Here is a 19,993-nt window from a genome sequence, read left to right as displayed (position 1 = left end):
TGAGCCAGGATCTCTTTTAATAAATTAGTAGAAGAATTCTCCTCCGCCATCTTTCTTGGATTGGCAAAAGTTTTCAATTACTGAACACTCAGTCTTTATCTACATAGTCATATAATTCGGAAGTTTGAAAACCCTTTGATCAGGAGAGAGGTGAGAGATGTGCCTTACAGTGTCATGACAAACTAGAAATGATTAATTTAACATGCTCTACATGGGTCTCCCCTTGAAGAGTATCCAGAAGTTTCATTTGGTGCAAAATGCTGTGGTGCGGGTAGTTACATTATATTCTTACATTCCAAACGTACTTTAGAAAGTGGAGATTTGGGAAAACCCAATGTCCTTAAACAAACTGCTGAGGCTGTGTGATATTTCTTCAGCAGCTCCTGGCATTCAGTCACCTGCAGAGCCTCTAGGTCTCCTCAGGAGGAGCTGCCTTCTGGAGCACACATGGGTGATCTCCTGGCTTCTCCTTGCCCAGACAGACTCCACTGGCCTGCTGCCCAGTCACTGGTCTCTGCTTCAGCATCATCTCTGCCATTTGGAGATGCATCAATCTTCCATTTTTCTCTGATTTCCCTGGAAGGTCCTGATTTGTTGTATGGAGATAGAATTTTCGGACACTGCTTTGTGCAAGGTAGATAAGATTTTGGCTGGTGTGGTTCTTCCGGGCTGTGTGGCCTTGTTCTGGGCACAGAGAGAACTGCTCCTGTCTGTGCTCCTGCACTCTGAAGATGCCGGTCACAGATGCTGGCGAAACGTTAGGAAACAAAACTTCCAGAACACGGCCACACAGCCCGGAAGAACCACACCAGCCATCGTATGCCAGCCGTGAAAGCCTTCGACAATACATAGATAAGATTTTATTTATTTATTATTTATTTTTGTTTGCAAAGATTTTTAGCTCCCACTCCAATCAGGCAATTTTCTTCCCTTGTGTACACTGAATAAAATGAACTGTTAACATAAGGAATGAAACAATGACAATTCAACAAATTAAGAGCAAAAAAAAAAAGTACAACATCTCAGAATACTGCAATCCATGGTCCTGCATCCTTGAGGCCGAATGAAGCAGCTACATTTTTATGGATTTTCTATAAGTCAGGAGGGAAGGGACCATGCTGACATCTGGCAGCAAACAGTTCCAGAAAAGGCACAATTAATCAGTCCCCGCAGATGGCAGTCTACAAGTGAAGGATGTTGCAGAAGACCTCTGTTTCTGATCTAATTGGCTAGGTAGATATTACTGGGGGAATTAACATATATCCTCTATTCATTGGTTGGATGTCACTCAGGCACATACATCAGTAAAAGATTTCTACTTTTTTCTGAACATGAGAAGAAAGAAGAAAGCGTAAAAGCAGATATAATCCATCTATGTAATAGGTGAATACAGTCGATACCCACTCAGCCTTATCAAAAGAGTATCTATCATTGCAACCAACAGCTACACAATCCATACAGCCATTGAAAAGGACAACTCTATCCTATGTCAGTGTTCTTATTCTAATAAAAATGTTTTATCTTTCTATAATGCCTGTTTTTATTCACTTGTTATTTTGTTTTAATTGTTGTACACTGCCCAGAGTCACTTTCTGTGAGACGGGCAGCTATATAAATCTGATGTATAAATAAATGAACAAATTTCTACCTTCTATTTGTGTTGCTTGTTGGGAATAATCCCTGCTATTCTTAGTATACACCAGATTTCATTGGATTGTACCCTGGAACTAGAAACATTTTGTAGAAGCTAGATTTATTTATTTTCTGGAAACATAGAAAGGAAAAAAATGCCTTTCCGGTGGTTTCATTGAACTTCCAACCAACTTCCAAACTACTGCTTGCATTTTGGAATCATCCATAGTAATTTAATTTTCTTCTCAAACTGTAAAATATGCTTGACTTGGAAACACAGAATCAACCTGTATTATGTAAAAGATGTAGTTCTATTTCATATCAATGTATACTTCACAAAGAAAAGGTATATTCATTTTCATCTGCCTAATCAAGTTGAGGTCAAGGGTGGTTGACCTCGAAGACACGGGACGAGACAACGTTACAGCCTCTTTATCTCCAGTGGGAATAAGTTGAAGAATTTATAAGCAGCAGTAAAACACGCACAATAATATGGTATTATTTGACTTTCAATTATCAAGTTAATTGGGATTTCTCTGACTCCTTCCCCAATTCTCTGGAGAGACTGAGGCTATAAGAAATATTATCGATAAAAATTTAAAGAGGCTTTAAATTTGCCATTTGACGCTCCCAGCTGGGGAAATAAGGAGGTTAGGCTGCATCAACTCACTGGCCAGACATTTATTCTAGAGTGCCTTGGCTTGCAACAGACACTTGACTCTGACATTTGAAGCTATTCTGTCATCTATGAGGGAGATGGAGAATTGTTTTTGGAAAGGAACATTTTCGTTTATGACTGTAATACTTTGCGTGTTGATATTAGTTTTGTTCCCCAAGAGCGTCTGCACGGTCCATTGTGCAAAGTACTCTAGTAATGAACCAAGTATTATTTTTCATAAATATTATCAGCCAGGGCAACTCATTATTGGTGGCATAATTTCTCAGTTCTTCATTATTTCTGAGGAGATCAAATTCTCAAGACATCCTTCTCAGGACATGTTTGTTGATTTCATGTGAGGAACTTAAACTTGTCAAAGTTGTGGTGTTGTATCTCTATTCTGATCTGGGGAAAAAAGTGCTACTCCATGTTAATTCTTGCTTGAGGGCAGTAGACAGTATTTGCCTTCCACAATACCTTTTTTTAACCATTTCAAAATGCCATGATATTTCATTCCGTGAGTATCAAGAGTTACAGCAGTAGCAGTTGTTCCACTAATAGTTGGAGTGCTGTAGTTGTTCAAACAGATCAAAAAATTATTATAGATAACAGACACAGTGTGCACAGGAGAAAATGTAGTATATAACAGAAGTCATCATGCAGTAATTCAATCATAGAAGGACATCAGTGAATACACTTTCTGGTGTATAAAATGGTGTCATAAGTGGGCTTTCACAAACATTCATTGTGAGAAGAGTTGAACCTGCCCTTTTTAAAATTCCATGTTGCAACTAGTAGTTCAAAATAAAATGAAAACAAAAACTGGGAAATTTCAGTGGTAGAGAAAATATGGATAGAAGGAAGGAAGGAAGGAAGGAAGGAAGGAAGGAAGGAAGGAAGGAAGGAAGGAAGGAAGGAAGGAAGGAAGGAAGGAAGGAAGGTTGGTTTTATTTCTTGCTAATCACATTATATTCTATGTGTCATCTGGAGGTCATTATCCAGTTCTGTTCTTTATCTGAGTCCTGAATGGTTTCTAAGTTTGGCTTCTTTGTTTTTGCATTTTTCATTGATAGATAAATAGACAGATTCCATCTGTGTCTGTGTGTGTACCTGTGTGTGTGAGAGGGAGACAGGGAGAAAAAGTGAGAGAGTGTGGCTCAGAGAGAGAGAGAGAGAGAGACAAATATGTTTATGTGTGTGCAATTATGTGTATATATGTCATGATATCTGCTCCTATCATACACACAACCATGACTGTGTAGTCTTTTTTTATATGTATGGATTCACTTCTCACAGCTGCCCCAACCTATATTTTACTTTAGGATGAAGATAGGAAAGATATACAGGATTGAAAATGTGTATTTCTTCTGAAACAACTTAAATAAATGTGTCTTGTTTTCCAATGTCACCTCAGATTACTGACTCAGGCCTACCAACATGTCTTAGCCTTGGTGTTTGCTGTAAAAGAGATTAATGAAAACCACAAGATCTTAACCAATGTCACCCTAGGCTTCAATATCTATAACAATTATTTTAGTCCACGATATACCTATGCAGCCACAATGGAACTGCTCTCTACAACAAGCAGATTCATCCCTAACTATAAATGTGATCTCCAGAACAATGTGGTAGCTGTTATTGGGGGACCAAGCTCTAATGAATTCCTGGACATGTCAACCATCCTGAACAACTACAAAGTTGCACAAGTAAGTGTTGTTAAGGAAACAGGAAAGGTTTTTAAAACAGGTCCCCTGGATTTTTAGGGCTGCTGCTTTTATTTGTTTTGGACAATCAAAACTCACCAGCTAGAATAAAACAGTGAGTTGGGTCATCTTAACTGATGGATGGAACAGAGGTCATGATGGCCCAATAGAATGACTACAGAACTAAAAAGCTGAGGGTCATATGCTTTGAAACTAACTCTTTTGCTTCTTCATTTACTTTAGTTTGCATACAGCTCTGCCCCAGAGATGGATTCTCAAACCCAAGCTGTTTTCTTCCACTGGATGTTCCCAAATGCAATTCATCAGTACAGGGGGATCCTGCATCTCCTGCTTCATTTTGGATGGACCTGGATTGGGGTGTTCTATATTGATATTGGCAATGCAAGAGAGGTTCTTTTAAGGACCGTGATTCCTATGCTTTCCAAGAGTGGCATCTGCTTCGATTTCATAAGAAATTTGGTTGGTGGGATGCTCAGTGACGTTGATCAAGTAGAGGAAGCAGCTTGTGAAACATTAAGTTTTGCCTTGACTTGTACAACCAATACTGTCATCTTTCATGGAGAATTTCAGAGTATGTTAACTTTAAGGTTTTTCCTCAAGGTTTCTGAACTTGAGGACATGCCTGAATATTCCAAAGTTTGGATTATGACAGCAGATGTTGATTTCACATCTCTTCCCTTGCAGAGAAATTGGGATTTAAGCTTCATTCATGGATCTTTATCCTTGGCAGTTACTTCAAAGTATATTTCTGGATTTCATCAATTTCTTCAAGTGAGAAATCCTGCTCTGGAGGCAGAAGATGGTTCCCTAAGAGAAATCTGGCAACAGGTATTTAGTTGCTCCTTCCCTGATTTATCCAGTGATGTGATGGATGGGAACCTCTGCACTGGGAAGGAGCAACTAGGGACGCTCCCTATGACTGTGTTTGAAATGAGGATGACGGCTCACAGTTACAGTGTCTACACTGCTGTCTATGCCATTGCACGTGCTTTGCATGCCTTGCACTCTTCTATGGACAATCAAGGATCAGTTAGAAATAGAAGGAGACAGAAGCTTCATCAACAGTCATGGAAGGTAAAGCTCAGAGCAGACTAGCGTAAATTATCATACTTGAGATATGTTGCTTATAGTATTTTCTTAGAACATGATGAGATCTGAGCACTTTCTGATGTGACGGTGGGAAGTTACTAAACAAATGCACTAACCATATGGTCAAGATAAAGTCTTCTTCAATCTGAAACTCGTTCTTGGTGCCTTTTACTTATGTCCATGTAAATTTCCTGGTCATAGTATGATCAGTTATGAATGTATGAAGACAGAAACTTAATCAACAGTCTTGGAAAGTAAAGCTCAGAGTAGACTAGTGCAAGACCACTGACCATATGTGGTCTCTGCTATATTTTCTTAGTCATAACTCAGTTAGATCAGAGTAGTTTGTGTGCTGTGATGGAGGATTGCTGCTGACTGTTTGCTCCAAACTTAAGGTCAAGAGTGAGATGACCCCCAACTCCCCACTCTTAACTGATAACCTGCAATATCCTGCTGATCGTCTATCCAGTACTATCTAGACCCAACTTGTGTGTGTGTGTGAGACATTTATACTATATTATGCTCTATCTGTGAAGTTAGGCAAGTTTAGTTATGCTTCTAAAAATTAGGTATTATACTGTAATGATCTATGGGAGGAGGAGAAAGGAGGAGGAAGAGCTGCAGCTAGGACAATGGTCAGATAAGAGACATCTCAGCCTACTGGAGGAATGGAGCCATGGAAAAATCTCAGAAGGGACCCTCTCTAGTTCCTTAGAAAGTAAAGGCAGGTGGGAGAGATGTGCTATCATACCTGCAAGATTCTGTTACTGTAACCTTACAATAAAGGCAGTGTTAGTACTCATAGATTTTGTTTCTTGTTTGAACTACCTTGAAAGGCTGACATATACTTTGAAATGTAAATTCTACTTCGATTGTACAGTAACTTCCACCCGGAGAAAGATATCCATTCTCTCTCTCTCTCAGCTTCCCCATCTAGCTTTTAGCTCTTGTATCCCCTTTTGGCTCCCATCAAAATATTAAGAAGAATGGACCCAATGAGCCACTTGCTGAAGCAAAATATTAGATGAGATGAAAATAAATTCCTACAGACTTCCAAACCAAATGCTTCTTTCCTAAGTAATGTGAAGGGAATTTCACTGATCATTAAACAATTTGGGTACCTCAAAGTAAACCTCAAGTATAATTTGAATCAATCCAATTGACATTTGTAAGTTTTCAGTCACGAAGTTTCCCTTATGAGGCATTCAATCAGTCACATCTTTTTAAAAGCCGGTGGCTTGATTTCTGAACATCAGTGTTTTGGGGTCAATCAATCAAACAATGTGTGTGAGAAAATCCAATATGAAATTTAATGTTTAAATCCATAAAACATTCTTAAAATAAGCCAGCCTATTCCTAAGAGACCTCGTGTCTTCATTTCTTATATTTCCTTTTCCTTGAAGTAAGTTAATAGGTCATTCTATGCACTTTCCCCTCTGCTTCATGTATTAAATCCTCAACATTTCCCCTATTTTTCTTCTACAGCCATATAAATAATGTAAACAATCACCAATAATAATTCATTTATGTCAGTAAAATTAAAAACCTTTATTTTCATAATTATCTCACATAAAAACAATAAACAATTGTATATTGGAATACAAACAACTATATTTTTCATTTCTTTTCCTGTTTCTTCATTCTTACATTTAGATCCGCCACTTTATAAGAAGTGTACCATTTAATGACAGCACTGGAGAGACAATTTCTTTTGACCAAAATGGAGAATTAGTCGCTCAATTTGATATTATCAACTGGGTCACATACTCAAATGAGTCTTTTCTTAGGGTCAAGATTGGAAGGATAGAGCCAGAGGGATCTTCAGACCAACCGTTGACACTTTTCAAAAAGAACATTGTCTGGCCTACTCAGTTTAACCAGGTAAAATCTGTGTCATTTCAATAAATAGCCATTTATAAAGACCTTCAGGGTTAAGTTCTTGGAATTACACAGTTGTAATTATTTATTATTGTAATAATAATAAAAAAATGTTTTTCAGGTAGGTTTATTTGGGCCTTCCTCCCACCTCCTAAATAATCTGACTTCTTTCTCTTGAAACTCAAATTGCTTGGTTTCTGGTTAGAATTCATTCTGAACACTAAGAACATTCCAGTTCCTCCTACAGTGACTTGGACAGAAAAAGCTATTTATTTATTTGTTTATTTAAATTTATTTAAATTTTTGACCACCCAGCTCCTGCCATCACTAAATAGATGTTGACTTTTATTTGCTTATCAATATAGATTCAAAGAGCTTGATATCTTTTCCCTCTACCCTTTTCTCATTTTCTCAATAGTTCATTGTGGCCTCTCACTCATTAGTACGATTTAAGAATTTTCCAGAAAGAAAGATGGGGTATGTTTCTGCTAATTATCTTTGAAATGAAAAATTCATCCTTCATTCCCTGAAAGTAATCTCAATATTAATGTGGATTCTAGAAAATAGGGTCCATGAATTGAGGGCTTCCTCTGTCTAAGATCAGCATCCCTTTTTATATAGTCCTCATTCTCAATGAGATAGATATTGATTCCTCTACTTTCCAACCCCATTGGAAATATATAAGTTGTATCTGTTGAGGGCAATGACAAGTGGTGGGTCAACCTGGCTCTGCCCTACTTTCTCTAAGCAAACCTAGGAATCCTCCTTATTATTGTGAACATTGACTGAGTGCTTTTCTTATTTTCTGCATGGGACATCCAATGCTTCTTCCACCAATGGATAGACACAGCCTCTTTCACTGTGTAATGAGAAATGCCATTCAGGTTACAGAAAGAGCAAGAAAGAAGGAGAACCCTTTTGCTGCTATGATTGTACTCCATGTTCAGAAGAGAAGATCTCAAACCAGACAGGTAAGAAACTGTTTCAGCATTTTAACAACAGGTTATATCAAGATTATTTTTTGTTAGAAAACGTGCCAGAAAGTAGCATTACTACTAGAAATGAAGCTTTCTGTGTAAAATCTCACTTCCAGCATGTTGTGAAAAGAAAGGAAAAGAGAAGTGTAGGGGTATGTGTGTGTGTGTTTGTGTTCATTCTATTCATTTGGAGACAATGACTACTATTGCTACTTCTACTACTGTCTTGGACTAGGAAATAGTTTAAGCTATTTGCAATAAATATGCAGTTGATCTGGAATGCCCTGTTTTAATTATCATAGTGGTAAAGTGTTATCTCACTATCTCAGGAAGAACTTGACAAAGTAATGAGAAGAAATATTGTGGCTCAGCCTCCATTGGTACCCAAAGAAGTATCAATGGAGATATTCCTTCACATATCTGGGGGTGGCCTTCTTAGCCAACTACAATGGAATGGCTCATGGTAGCCCTGTCATTCTGAATGAACAGAAGAGTGTAGCAGTTATCCTGTGATTCCATCATTCTCAGCTTATTATATTATTTGAAGCAAAGTCCCTACCACTTACTACACAGTACATAGCTGGGACCCTTTGCCAACCTTATCCCACTGGTACCTGATTAGCCCAAATTTCTGAGACCAATCTTTCAAGTCCCCTGATATGACACTAATGCAACCTTCCATACATGGAGTCAGGAATGGCAGGAATAAAGACCTAAATATGATTGATTGATTGATTACATGCCATCAAGTCATTATTGACTCTTAGTGACCATATACATAAATTTTCTCATGACTATTTGTTCCTATCCTGGTCCCTCAAGTCTTCCAACAGTCAACCCATCACACTGTAACTGAGTGAGATCATATTAAATTGCTCCTTCCTGCAGCTCTATCCCTCTTAATATTTTATGATGGTTTTCAAACTATGTGGAAGGAAGCAATTCACTGTAAACTCTCACTTTTAGGACTTTTACCTTTTTATTTACTCTATGAGCTCTGAGCAAGGAACAGTGATGCTCAAGCAGTGCTTGCTTTATATAAGTTGCCAGCTATTCATGGCTGATAGTTTGAGATACACCACGGTAGCATGGCAACAAGTGCATATCTATGCAATTAAATGTCCTGAGTCAGAGAAGGTCTTTAACTGCTGGAAGGGAGAGGCAAGAAGATACAATGATGCCCCTGGGACTTCGGACAGAAATAATTTATTGAACATGTTTTCTTTACTGTCAGTTGTACAAGGAGTTGACTGGATTCTCATTACTTTCTTCAGTCCAGAATTGCCATATAATTCACATGTAGTCTCAGTTTCCATTCCCTGTAGGTCCATAACTATTGTCTTTCATCGATTTGTGATCAAAGAAAAAATAATAATTTGAACGTCCTACTGAATGTACTTTTCCCATTAGAATATAGCTTCTTCACTAATGTGGCTTCTTTTGAACACATATTTGACATCTAGATATTCTAATACATGGAAATATGGACTACAGAAAAAGATAAATGTAATAACTTAATATATTTTTCATACTTAATCAACCATATGGGAATATGCAGAAAACCAAGTATCAAAAATGATTTAATGTATCTATTCCCTGTTTCCAGACCTAGATGAATGCTTTCAGTGCCCAGATGATCATTACCCAAATGAAGACCATGATTCATGCATTCCCAAACATATCAGTTACCTCTCTTATGAAGAAAATTTGGGGACCAGCTTGGCCACAGTGGCTCTTGTGCTTTCCTTCACCACAATTTCTGTGCTAGGAATCTTCCTGAAGTACCATGACACTCCCATCGTCAAGGCCAACAACCGCAGCCTCTCCTACATCCTCCTCAACTCCCTCCTTCTCTCCTTCCTTTGTTCATTGCTTTTCATTGGTCGGCCCGTGAAGGTGACATGTCTCCTTCGACAAACTGCTTTTGGCATCATCTTCTCAGTGGCTGTTTCTTGTATGTTGGCCAAAACTATCACAGTGGTTCTTGCATTCATGGTTACCAAGCCAGGATCAAAAATGAGAAAATGGGTTGGAAAACAACTAGCCATTTCTGTTGTTTTCTCCTGTTCCCTTGTACAAACTATTCTTTGTGTAGTCTGGCTTTCCACCTCTCCCCCCTTCCCAAACACTGGCATGAACTCTTTTAGCAGTGAAATCATTTTGGAATGTAATGAAGGATCTGTTGCGATGCTTTATTGCATCTTGAGCTTCATGGGCTTTTTGGCTATTGTCAGTTTTGTTGTGGCTTTCCTAGCCAGAAAGTTACCAGACACTTTCCAGGAAACCAAATCCATCACCTTCAGCATGCTGATCTTTTGCAGTGTCTGGTTGTCCTTCATACCTGCCTACCTGAGCAGCAAAGGAAAATACACAGTAGCTGTGGAGATCTTTGCCATCTTGGCTTCCAGTGGGGGACTACTGGTTTGTGTCTTTTTCCCCAAATGCTACATCATTCTGTTGAGGCCTGACTTTAATAGAAAAGAGCATCTGACAAAAAGAATCAATTAAATTATATTTTTCATGGTTTCTTTTTTTCATGAAACATGCTACTATTTTCCCTAAAATCTTCAATACAAAATTAAGATGTACTTTTATATGCAGATAGTCAATGTGTATATATCTTTCAAATGTACAAGAGACAACTATTAGTAATAAAGAGACTCCTGGCTCCCAAAGCAGATTTTAGAAAGTCCTTGGGAAGTATATTAATAGTGTATCCATGCTTCTATAAAATAGAAAAGTCAGCAGTTTTCCTGATTTGGTAAGGCCGAGAAAGAGAGAGATTTGCTCATGTTTGGATATATCCTAACTGGACTGACCATTAGGATTTCTTATACAAGAATGTTAAAAATTAAGCAATAAATAAACACAAAGTTGGTTTGTGAAGGTTTTCTGGTTTTCTGTTTTTTTTTTTTTTTTTTTTACACACATACACACACACACTGATTTGTTTTCTTCTGATTTCTGAGACCTCAAATTTCTGTTTTTGTTTTGCTTTGTTTTTTAATATCGCACTGAAGCAAACTGAAGGCAGTTATAATACGATAAGCATGTTGACTGTGGTTGCATTTCAGAGATCCTAGAATTGAGTATGTAATTATCTCCTGTCTAGTAATCAGATTAACAAATATAAAGTCCTAAAATATATTAGAACTTATATTTTTTCTCAGTTCTAAAGGGAATTGTGAAGTCAGTTAGAAACTCTTTGAAGCAAGACTGTTTATCTTTGTCATGTAAAACTGTATGTATGTACACACACACACACACACACACACACACACACACACATTCTTGTCAGCCTAATGGATTGCTATAGTTGACTCTAATGTCCTCCTGACTTCAGATGAGCTATGTGGTGAATGGGCACAAAGGCATTTAAATCATAATGTCAAAACGATTGAACAATGGGCCAAAACATCTATTTCCCAGAAAATGAGCATATATCTGGTATGAAAAATGGTAATGTCAGGCCAGATGGATATCACATCACTTCCTTTCAATACAATAAAGATTGCAATAAAGATCTGGTTCAGTTTGTGTGTGTGTCTCCAGCGTCCTGCTCCTATTCTGAATATTATTGTGCCTCTTGTTGCTGCTCCACGTTCTCATCCTACTCTACTTGTAATATTTCCTATCCTTGTGTGATCTTCTTCTCTCTGTGTAATTTTTTGTTTGTTTGGATTTACTTTGTAATCTGATGAGATTTTCACATTCTAATGCTTTACCTGAAAGTTTACTAATAATGAACAGGTGACATGTTTTCCAAGGAACACAGGAATTATAAATCAAATCTTTTATTGAGACGTGCTCCTGTTTCACTTATGATTCACCCAGCTGTACCTTTTTCGAGATGGGACTCTGAAGCCCGCAAAATTGTCTCTGGAACCACTTCTAGGGAATCGAGGACTCAGTTTTCTTGCAGTCCCAGCAGCCTGAATGACACCAAGAGCAGCGTCTACCATGAGCTCTCATGCTTTGGTCAAAATGCGGAAAACAGCACTGCAATGCAAGCTCCACGCCCTTGGGGCAGGCATGCCATATGGTGATGCACAGAAAAAAGGGGTGGGGCATGCATCACTCAGAGCCCCCCTGCCCCTCTTCCCTCTTTCCACCAATACAAGATTAAATCCTAGATTTCTTTCTTTTCCACCCTTATGTCAGAAAGGCCTTGTAGGCACCCTTTGATTGGGTTTATCCATCATGGCTAGACACAGAGAGTTTCACATCACTCTTCTGAGCTTCCCTTTTTCCAGTGTGATCACCTCAACATAGACTAACCCTCCTTACAGATTCTCCATTCTAGCCCTGCTTCTCTCTGCTTCTTTCAAATGCCAGCTAATATTGTTTGGGGACTGAAAATAGCTTGGGATGACTTGATTCTCCCACTTAATATGCTGTCCTTGCCTTTGAGGATGTAAGGTCCTCAAATTCTCCACATTTGTTCCCACAAAACTATGTAGCACTAGGGACATCCGAGTTTGGGTCACAGACATCAAGATGGCATCGTGTCACAGAAGTCAAGATGTCATAGTGGCCATATTGACTTTTATGAAATACCCACCCATCACCTATAGACCCCCTCCTCCAATGAAGTACTGACCTCATTCTGAGAAAGTAGTAAGTGCCTGGAAAAATGAAGCCTTTAAGAACCTGGACCCTAAGGTAATAGTGAAGATGCCCCTTCAAAGGAGGGAGATTTTCTTGTTCTCCCCAGAATTATAAAAACTATTGGAGGTTTTCAAATTGTTGTCCTGGGTTTTTCCCCTTAAGATTTGCATCCTGGATTCCCTTTGTGTGTCTTCTCATAATATACCAATGGTAGAATCATATGCAATGAAGATTCAAAAGAAGCAACATACACTGAAATCCCAGAATTCAAACATATCTTTAAAAAATGACTATTACATTTATTAGATATATATTCCTAATAAATCTAATCTAATAATTAGATCTAATAACAATTTATTAGATGTATATCTAATACATGTATGAACCAGTTTGGTGTATGAACCAATCATAGATATCAACCGATCATAGAATCAATCATGGATGTATGAACCAGTTTGGTGTAGTGGTTAAGGCACCAGGCTAGAAAGTGGGAGACCTTGAGTTCTAGTCCCGCCATGGGCACAAAGCCAGCTGGTTGTACTTGGGCCAGTCACTCTCCCTCAGCCCTAGCAAAGGGGCAATGCCAAACGACTTCCAAAAAACCTTGCCAAGAAAACTAAAGGGACTTATCCAGGCACTGATTCACTTATCAGTGAATCAACACTGATTCAAAGTCACAAATCTAATCTAACAAATTAATCTAATAAATAGATCGAATAACAATTTGTTAGATGTATATTCCTAATAAATCTATTTCTAATAAATGTAATTAATAAAACTAATTAATTAATCCCCTTCATGGATCACTGCCTTGTCGTGGTGAAGTGGCTTGCGTAACTCAGTGAAGCCATGAGCTATACCGTGCAGGGCCACCCAAGACGGACAGGTCATGACAGAGAGTTCTGACAAAATGTGGTCCACTGGAGAAGGAAATGGCAACCCACTCCAGTATCCTTGCCAAGAAAACCCCATGGACAATGTTAAAAGGCTAAAAGATATGACGCCGGAAGATGAGCCCCTCAGGTCGGAAGGTGTCCAATATGCTACTGGGGAAGAGCGGAGGGCAATTCCAAGTAGCTCCAGAAAGAGTGAAGCGGCTGGGCCAAAGCCGAAAGGACGTTCAGCTGTGGATGTATCTGGAAGCAAAAAGAAGGTCCGATGCTGTAAAGAACAATATTGTATAGGTACCTGGAATGTAAGATCTATGAACCAAGGCAAGCTGGATGCGGTCAAACATGAGATGACAAGATTGAACATCGACATCTTGGGAATCAGTGAACTCAAATGGACGGGAATGGGTGAATTTAATTCGGGTGACCATTATATCTACTACTGTGGGCAAGAAACCCTTAGAAGAAATGGAGTTGCACTTTAGGTCAATAAGAGAGTGGGAAAGCCAGTAATGGGGTACAACCTCAAAAACGACAGAATGATCTCAGTGCGTATCCAAGGCAAACCATTCAATATCACAGTCATCCAAGTCTATGCCCCAACCACTGATGCTGAAGAAGCTGAAGTTGACCGCTTCTATGAAGACCTACAACACCTTCTAGAACTAGCACCAAAAAAAGATGTCCTTTTCATCATAGGGGATTGGAATGCTAAAGTAGGAAGTCAAGGAGTAATCGGAATAACAGGCAAATTTGGCCTTGGAGTACAAAATGAAGCAGGGCAAAGGCTAATAGAGTTCTGTCAAGAGAACAAGCTAGTCACAGCAAACACTCTTTTCCAACAACACAAGAGACGACTCTACACATGGACATCACCAGATGGTCAATACCGAAACCAGATTGATTATATACTTTGCAGCCAAAGATGGAGAAGCTCTATACAGACAGCAAAAACAAGACCAGGAGCTGACTGTGGCTCAGATCATGAGCTTCTTACTGCAAAATTTAGGCTTAAATTGAAGAATGTAGGGAAAACCACTAGACCACTCAGGTATGACTTAGATCATATTCCTTGTGAGTACACAGTGAAGGTGATGAATAGATTTAGAGGATTAGATTTGGTAGACAGAGTGCCTGAAGAACTATGGACGGAGGTCTGTAACATTGTACAGGAGGCAGCAACTAAAACCATCCCAAGGAAAAAGAAATGCAAGAAAGCAAAATGGCTGTCTGATGAGGCATTACAAATAGCTGTGGAAAGAAGGAATGTGAAAAGCAAGGGTGAAAGGGAAAGATATAAGCAACTGAATGCAGATTTCCAGAGATAAGGAGAGATAAAAAGGCCTTCTTAAATGAACAATGCAAAGAAATTGAGGAAAACAATAGAATGGGGAAGACTAGAGAACTCTTCAACAAAATTGGAGATATCAAAGGAACGTTTAGTGCAAAGATGGGCATGATAAAGGACAAAAAAGGCAGGGACCTAACAGAAGCAGAAGAGATTAAGAAGAGGTGGCAAGAATACACAGAAGAACTATACAAGAAAGATCTTAATGTCCCTGATGTCCATGCTGGTGTGGTCACTGACCTTGAGCCAGACATCCTAGAGAGTGAAGTCAAGTGGGCCTTAGGAAGCATTGCTAACAACAAAGCTAGCAGAGATGACAGTATTCCAGCTGAGTTATTTAAAATACTAAAAGATGATGCTGTTAAAGTGCTGCACTCAATATGCCAGCAAGTTTGGAAAACGCAACAGTGGCCACGGGATTGGAAAAGGACAGTTTACGTTCCAATTCCAAAGAAGGGCAATGCCAAAGAATGCTCAAACTATCGCACAATTGCACTCATTTCACATGCTAGCAAGGTTATGCTCAAAATCCTACAAGCTAGGCTTCAGCAGTACGTGAACCGAGAACTACCGGATATACAAGCTGGGTTTCGAAGAGGCAGAGGAACTAGAGATCAAGTTTCCAACATTCGCTGGATCATGGAGAAAGCACGAGAGTTCCAGAAAAACATCTACTTCTGTTTCATTGACTATGCAAAAGCCTTCGATTGTGTGGATCACAACAAATTGTGGCAAATTCTTAAAGAGATGGGGGTACCAGACCATCTTACCTGTCTCCTGAGAAATCTGTATGCGGGCCAAGAAGCAACAGTTAGAACCAGTCATGGAACAACCGATTGGTTCAAAATAGGGAAAGGAGTACGACAAGGCTGTATACTGTCACCCTGCTTATTTAACCTATATGCAGAGTACATGATGAGAAATGCCAGGCTGGAAGAATCACAAGCCGGAATTAAGATTGCAGGGAGAATCATCAATAACCTCAGATATGCAGACAATACCACCCTAATGGCAGAAAGTGAAGAAGAACTAAAGAGCCTCTTGATGAGGGTGAAAGAGGAGAGTGCAAAAGCTGGCTTGAAACTCAACATTAAAAAAACTAAGATCATGGCATCTGGACCCATCAATTCCTGGCAAATAGAAGGGGTAGAAATGGAAGCAGTAACAGACTTCATTTATTTGGGCTCCAAGATCACCGCAGACAGAGACTGCAGCCATGAAATTAAAAGACGCTTGCTCCTTGGGAGGAAAGCTATGGCAAGCCTAGATAGCATATTAAAAAGCAGAGATGTCACCTTGCCGACAAAGATCCGCATCATCAAAGCTATGGTTTTTCCAGTAGTAATGTATGGCTGTGAGAGCTGGACCATAAAGAAGGCTGAGCGCCGAAGAATTGATGTCTTTGAACTGTGGTGCTGGAGAAGACTCTTGAGAGTCCCCTGGACTGCTAAGAGGTCAAACCAGTCAATCTTAAAGGAAATCAACCCTGATTGCTCATTGGAAGGTCTGATAATGAAGCTCAAGCTCAGATACTTTGGTCACCTAATGCGAAGAGAGGAGTCTTTGGAAAAGACCCTGATGCTGGGAAAGATTGAAGGCAAAAGGAGAAGAGGACGGCAGAGGATGAGATGGTTAGATAGCATCACTGAAGCAATGAGCATGAAACTGAGCAAACTCAGGGAGGCTGTGAAGGACAGGAAGGCCTGGCGCAATATGGTTCATGGGGTCACGAAGAGTCGGACACGACTTAACGACTGAACAACAACAACAATTAATTAATTAATAAAACTAGCTATTTATTAGATGTATATTCCTAATAAATCTAATATGTAGCTCTCCTTTTGTTCAGAAGCTCCAGTACTTTAGTTACCTATCATCTACAAAACAATCACTGTAAGGCCTATGGAGGAGGAGGAGTTACACCTGAGATTTTTGCTGAATGCAGTGTTTTAGAGAATGAGATTGTGTACCCTATGATTATCTAAGGTGACAATTATGAAATCCTCAATACTTTCAAAGATTTTTCCATTTCAGTTACATACAGGTATATAACTCCTGAACTGATCAAAGGGAGGGGAAAAATAATAATAATAATATCCCCTCTCACCCTATGGGTGGTATGTGTCTTCATCAATCTCAGGTCCTCTACTAGAGGCCTGGGAGCTTGAGGGTTCTGCACAGTATCTTAGCTGTTCCTAGCACTGCACTCTTCTGGACAGAGAGCTCGGATGTTGTTCCTGGGATCTGTTGGAGCCACTCTCCCAGCGTAGGAGTCACAGCCCTGAGCGGTCCTACCATTAGTAGGACCGCTTTGTCCTTTATTTTCCACATCCTCTCCAGTTCCTCCTTCAGGCCCTGGTACTTCCCCAGCTACTCATACTCCTTTTTCCTGATGTTGCTGTGTCCCCAGCTACTCATACTCCTTTTTCCTGATGTTGCTGTCACTTGGAACTGCTACATCTATCAACACTGCTGTCTTCTGGTCTTTGTCTACTACCACAATGTCTGGTTGATTGGCCAGAACCTGCCTGTCTGTCTGGATCTGGAAGTCCCACAGGATCTTAGCCTTGTTATTCTCCATGACCTTCTGTGGAATCTCCCATCTGGACTTGGAAGGGTCTACACTGTGCAGCTGTTCCTGTACACAATGCCAGCTACTTGGCTGTGTCGTTCAGTGTATACTGTTCCTGCCTGCATCTTACACCCTGCCACTATGTGTTGGACTGTCTCTGAGGCCTCTTTGCACAATCTGCACCTTGGGTCCTGTCTAGTGTGGTAGACCCCTGCTTCTGTGGATCTGGTGCTTAGTGCCTGTTCTTGTGCTGCTACGATCTGTGCCTCAGTGCTGTTTTTAAATCCAGTCCTTTCCAGCCACTGATAGGATTTCCCAATGTCGGCCACCTCACCTATCTGTTGATGGTACATCCCATGCAGGATCTTCTCTTGCCATGACACTTCCTTTGCTTGAACTTCCTCCCATGTCTGCTGCTGCCTCAGGCATTCTCTCAGCAGCTCATCTTTGTGTATCCTCTTACTGGTGTACTCCGGGATGCTCTGGGTTTCATCCAGGACAGTGGTTTTGACACTCACCAGACCCCATCCCTCACCCTCTTTTTGGCTGGTGTACAGTCTCTGGGTGTTGGGCTGGAAACCTCCATACATTGTGAGGAGCTTCCAGGTCTTCACATCAGCAGCCTCCATGTCCTCCTTTGGCCACCTCACTATACCAGCAGGGTATCTGATGACTGGCAGGGCGTACATGTTGATGGCGTGGATCTTGTTCTTCCCATTGAGCTGGCTTTTCAGGACCTTTCTTATCCTTTGGTGGTACTTGGATCTTGCTGTCTTCCTTGCCTCCTCATCTAGGTTCCCATGTGACTGTGGGATACCAAGGTACTTGTAGCTGGTCTGCATGTCTGCTATGTGGCCCGCTGGTAGTTCAGCCCCATCAGTCTTAACTACCTTCCCTCTCTTTACTACCATCTGGCCTTCTGCAGTCCAAATAACATACCAATGTCCTCACTGTAGATCCATGTCAGGTGGATCAGTGAGTCAATGTCTCAATTATTGTAATGGATGGCATGAACGGGGAAGATTCTGGAATGGAAGTTCAAGGTTGCCAGGAGAGGGGAGAGACATTCCAGAGCAAGCGCCATCTTAGCCTGCAACAAGAATGTGGGAAGACAAAAAAGATGAGCTGGCCCCTCCCTAGATTCTCACGGGGCATATCCACAAGTTGCTTTAGCATAGATTTAGTCTGGTGAGATTCTGTCCATTAGGTTCAAGCTAATAAAGGAAATGAACTGTACTGGATTGCCTCATTGTTGTTCTTGGGCTGAACTTGACAATCACTGTCAGAATACAGTTTGATGTCATCCATGTAGAGGAGGTGGCTGATGGCATTTCCACCCTTGAACTTTTATCCATATCCAGTCCTTGTGATTATCTGGCTGAGGGGGTTCAACAGAACAGCAGTGGGGACGGTGCATCACCTTGGTATATGCCGCACTTGATGGCCACTTGTCCAAGCTGTCTTGAGTTGACTTCCAGTATTGTCTTCCACAGTCCCATTGAGTTCTTGAGGAAGGTCCTCAGTGTCCTGTTGACTTTGTATAGTGCCAGGCAGTCACAGATCCATGTGTGTGGCATTGAGTCACAGGCTTTATTGTAGACAATGCAGGCTGTGCTCAGACTGGTCTATCTATGAGCAACATGTGTTTTGAGCCTCTGGTGTTGTTCCAAATGCCCTTCTGAGCTGTGCTCATGTACTGGCCAATATGGTGCTGTAGCTTGGTGGCTATGATGCCTGATAGGACTTTCCACATTGTGGGGAGGCAGGTCATTGGCCAATAGTTGGACGGTACTGTTCCCTTGAGGGGTTTTTCAGGTTCAGCACTGTCCTTCCTTGTGTTAGCCAGTCTGGGTGGGAGCCTGTTGCTAGCAGCTGGTTCATCTGTGCTGCCAAGTGTTCATGCACTGCTGTTAGTTTCTTTAGCCAGCAGTTGTGAATCATATCCAGGCCAGGTGCTGTCCAGCTCTTCATGTTCTTGACCCACTGTTGGATGTCTGCTCCTCTGATGGTGACTGGTTCCTGCTATGGAAAATTGCTGTGGTCATGCAGCCTCTTTGCACTGGTGTTATGTGTCTTCTCTTTCTCCCATATGTTCTTCCAGTACTGTTCAATTTCTGCTGTTGGTCCACACAGCTTAAAGTTGCTGAGGTTAAGAAACACTGGGCTGGAAAATTTCAGACTAGTTTCTTTCATGTAAAGCCATAGCAGGCTCATCCATTTCAACCTGCCAGAATTCTTGGCCAACCTACTTCACAAAGTGTGTGTGTGGGGTGTGTGTGTGTGTGTGTATGTGTGAAAAATAGAAAACAAAAATTATTTATCAAAGTCAAAATAGCTGATTTATTTATACCTAAAATGGAAGTTATTTGCAACTAGGGACCCCATGTCCCCTCTCCCATCCAAGTATATATATGGGTTTTTGGGGGGTCATGCTGAAAACTATTTTAAGTACTAAAGAGTGTAATACAAGATATTTAATGGATGAAGTCAAAGGACTATGAACTCCATCATATTATTCCCTCAACTGATCAAAAGGATGCCTAAAGAAAGGATATGACCATGTTCTTAATGGTTAACCTCCACAATCATCCTGTCTCTAGTCCTGGAGGTATGATAT

General features: G+C 40.4%; 2 protein-coding genes across 2 annotated transcripts; both read left to right on the top strand.

The window, feature by feature from the left end:
- Positions 1-3,852: 3,852 nt before the first annotated feature.
- LOC148215270 (vomeronasal type-2 receptor 26-like) lies at positions 3,853-7,483 on the top strand. Its single transcript, XM_088143980.1, has 4 exons — positions 3,853-3,996; positions 4,237-5,088; positions 6,757-6,984; positions 7,400-7,483. The coding sequence occupies exons 1-4, from the start codon at positions 3,853-3,855 to the stop codon at positions 7,481-7,483; spliced, it is 1,308 nt and encodes a 435-aa protein (XP_088000106.1).
- Positions 7,484-7,684: 201 nt separating this feature from the next.
- On the top strand, positions 7,685-10,466 carry LOC112543184 (vomeronasal type-2 receptor 26-like). Its single transcript, XM_088143979.1, has 2 exons — positions 7,685-7,694; positions 9,565-10,466. Exons 1-2 carry the CDS (start codon positions 7,685-7,687, stop codon positions 10,464-10,466), a joined length of 912 nt encoding a protein of 303 aa, XP_088000105.1.
- The last annotated feature ends 9,527 nt before the right edge of the window (positions 10,467-19,993 follow it).

Source organism: Python bivittatus, unplaced genomic scaffold, assembly GCF_059951505.1.
Source record: "Python bivittatus isolate LINGU-HERP-01145 unplaced genomic scaffold, Pbiv_v1 ctg000430_np1212, whole genome shotgun sequence".
In the NCBI taxonomy this organism is placed as follows: domain Eukaryota; kingdom Metazoa; phylum Chordata; class Lepidosauria; order Squamata; family Pythonidae; genus Python; species Python bivittatus.
This window is presented reverse-complemented; position numbering and strand designations above follow the sequence as displayed.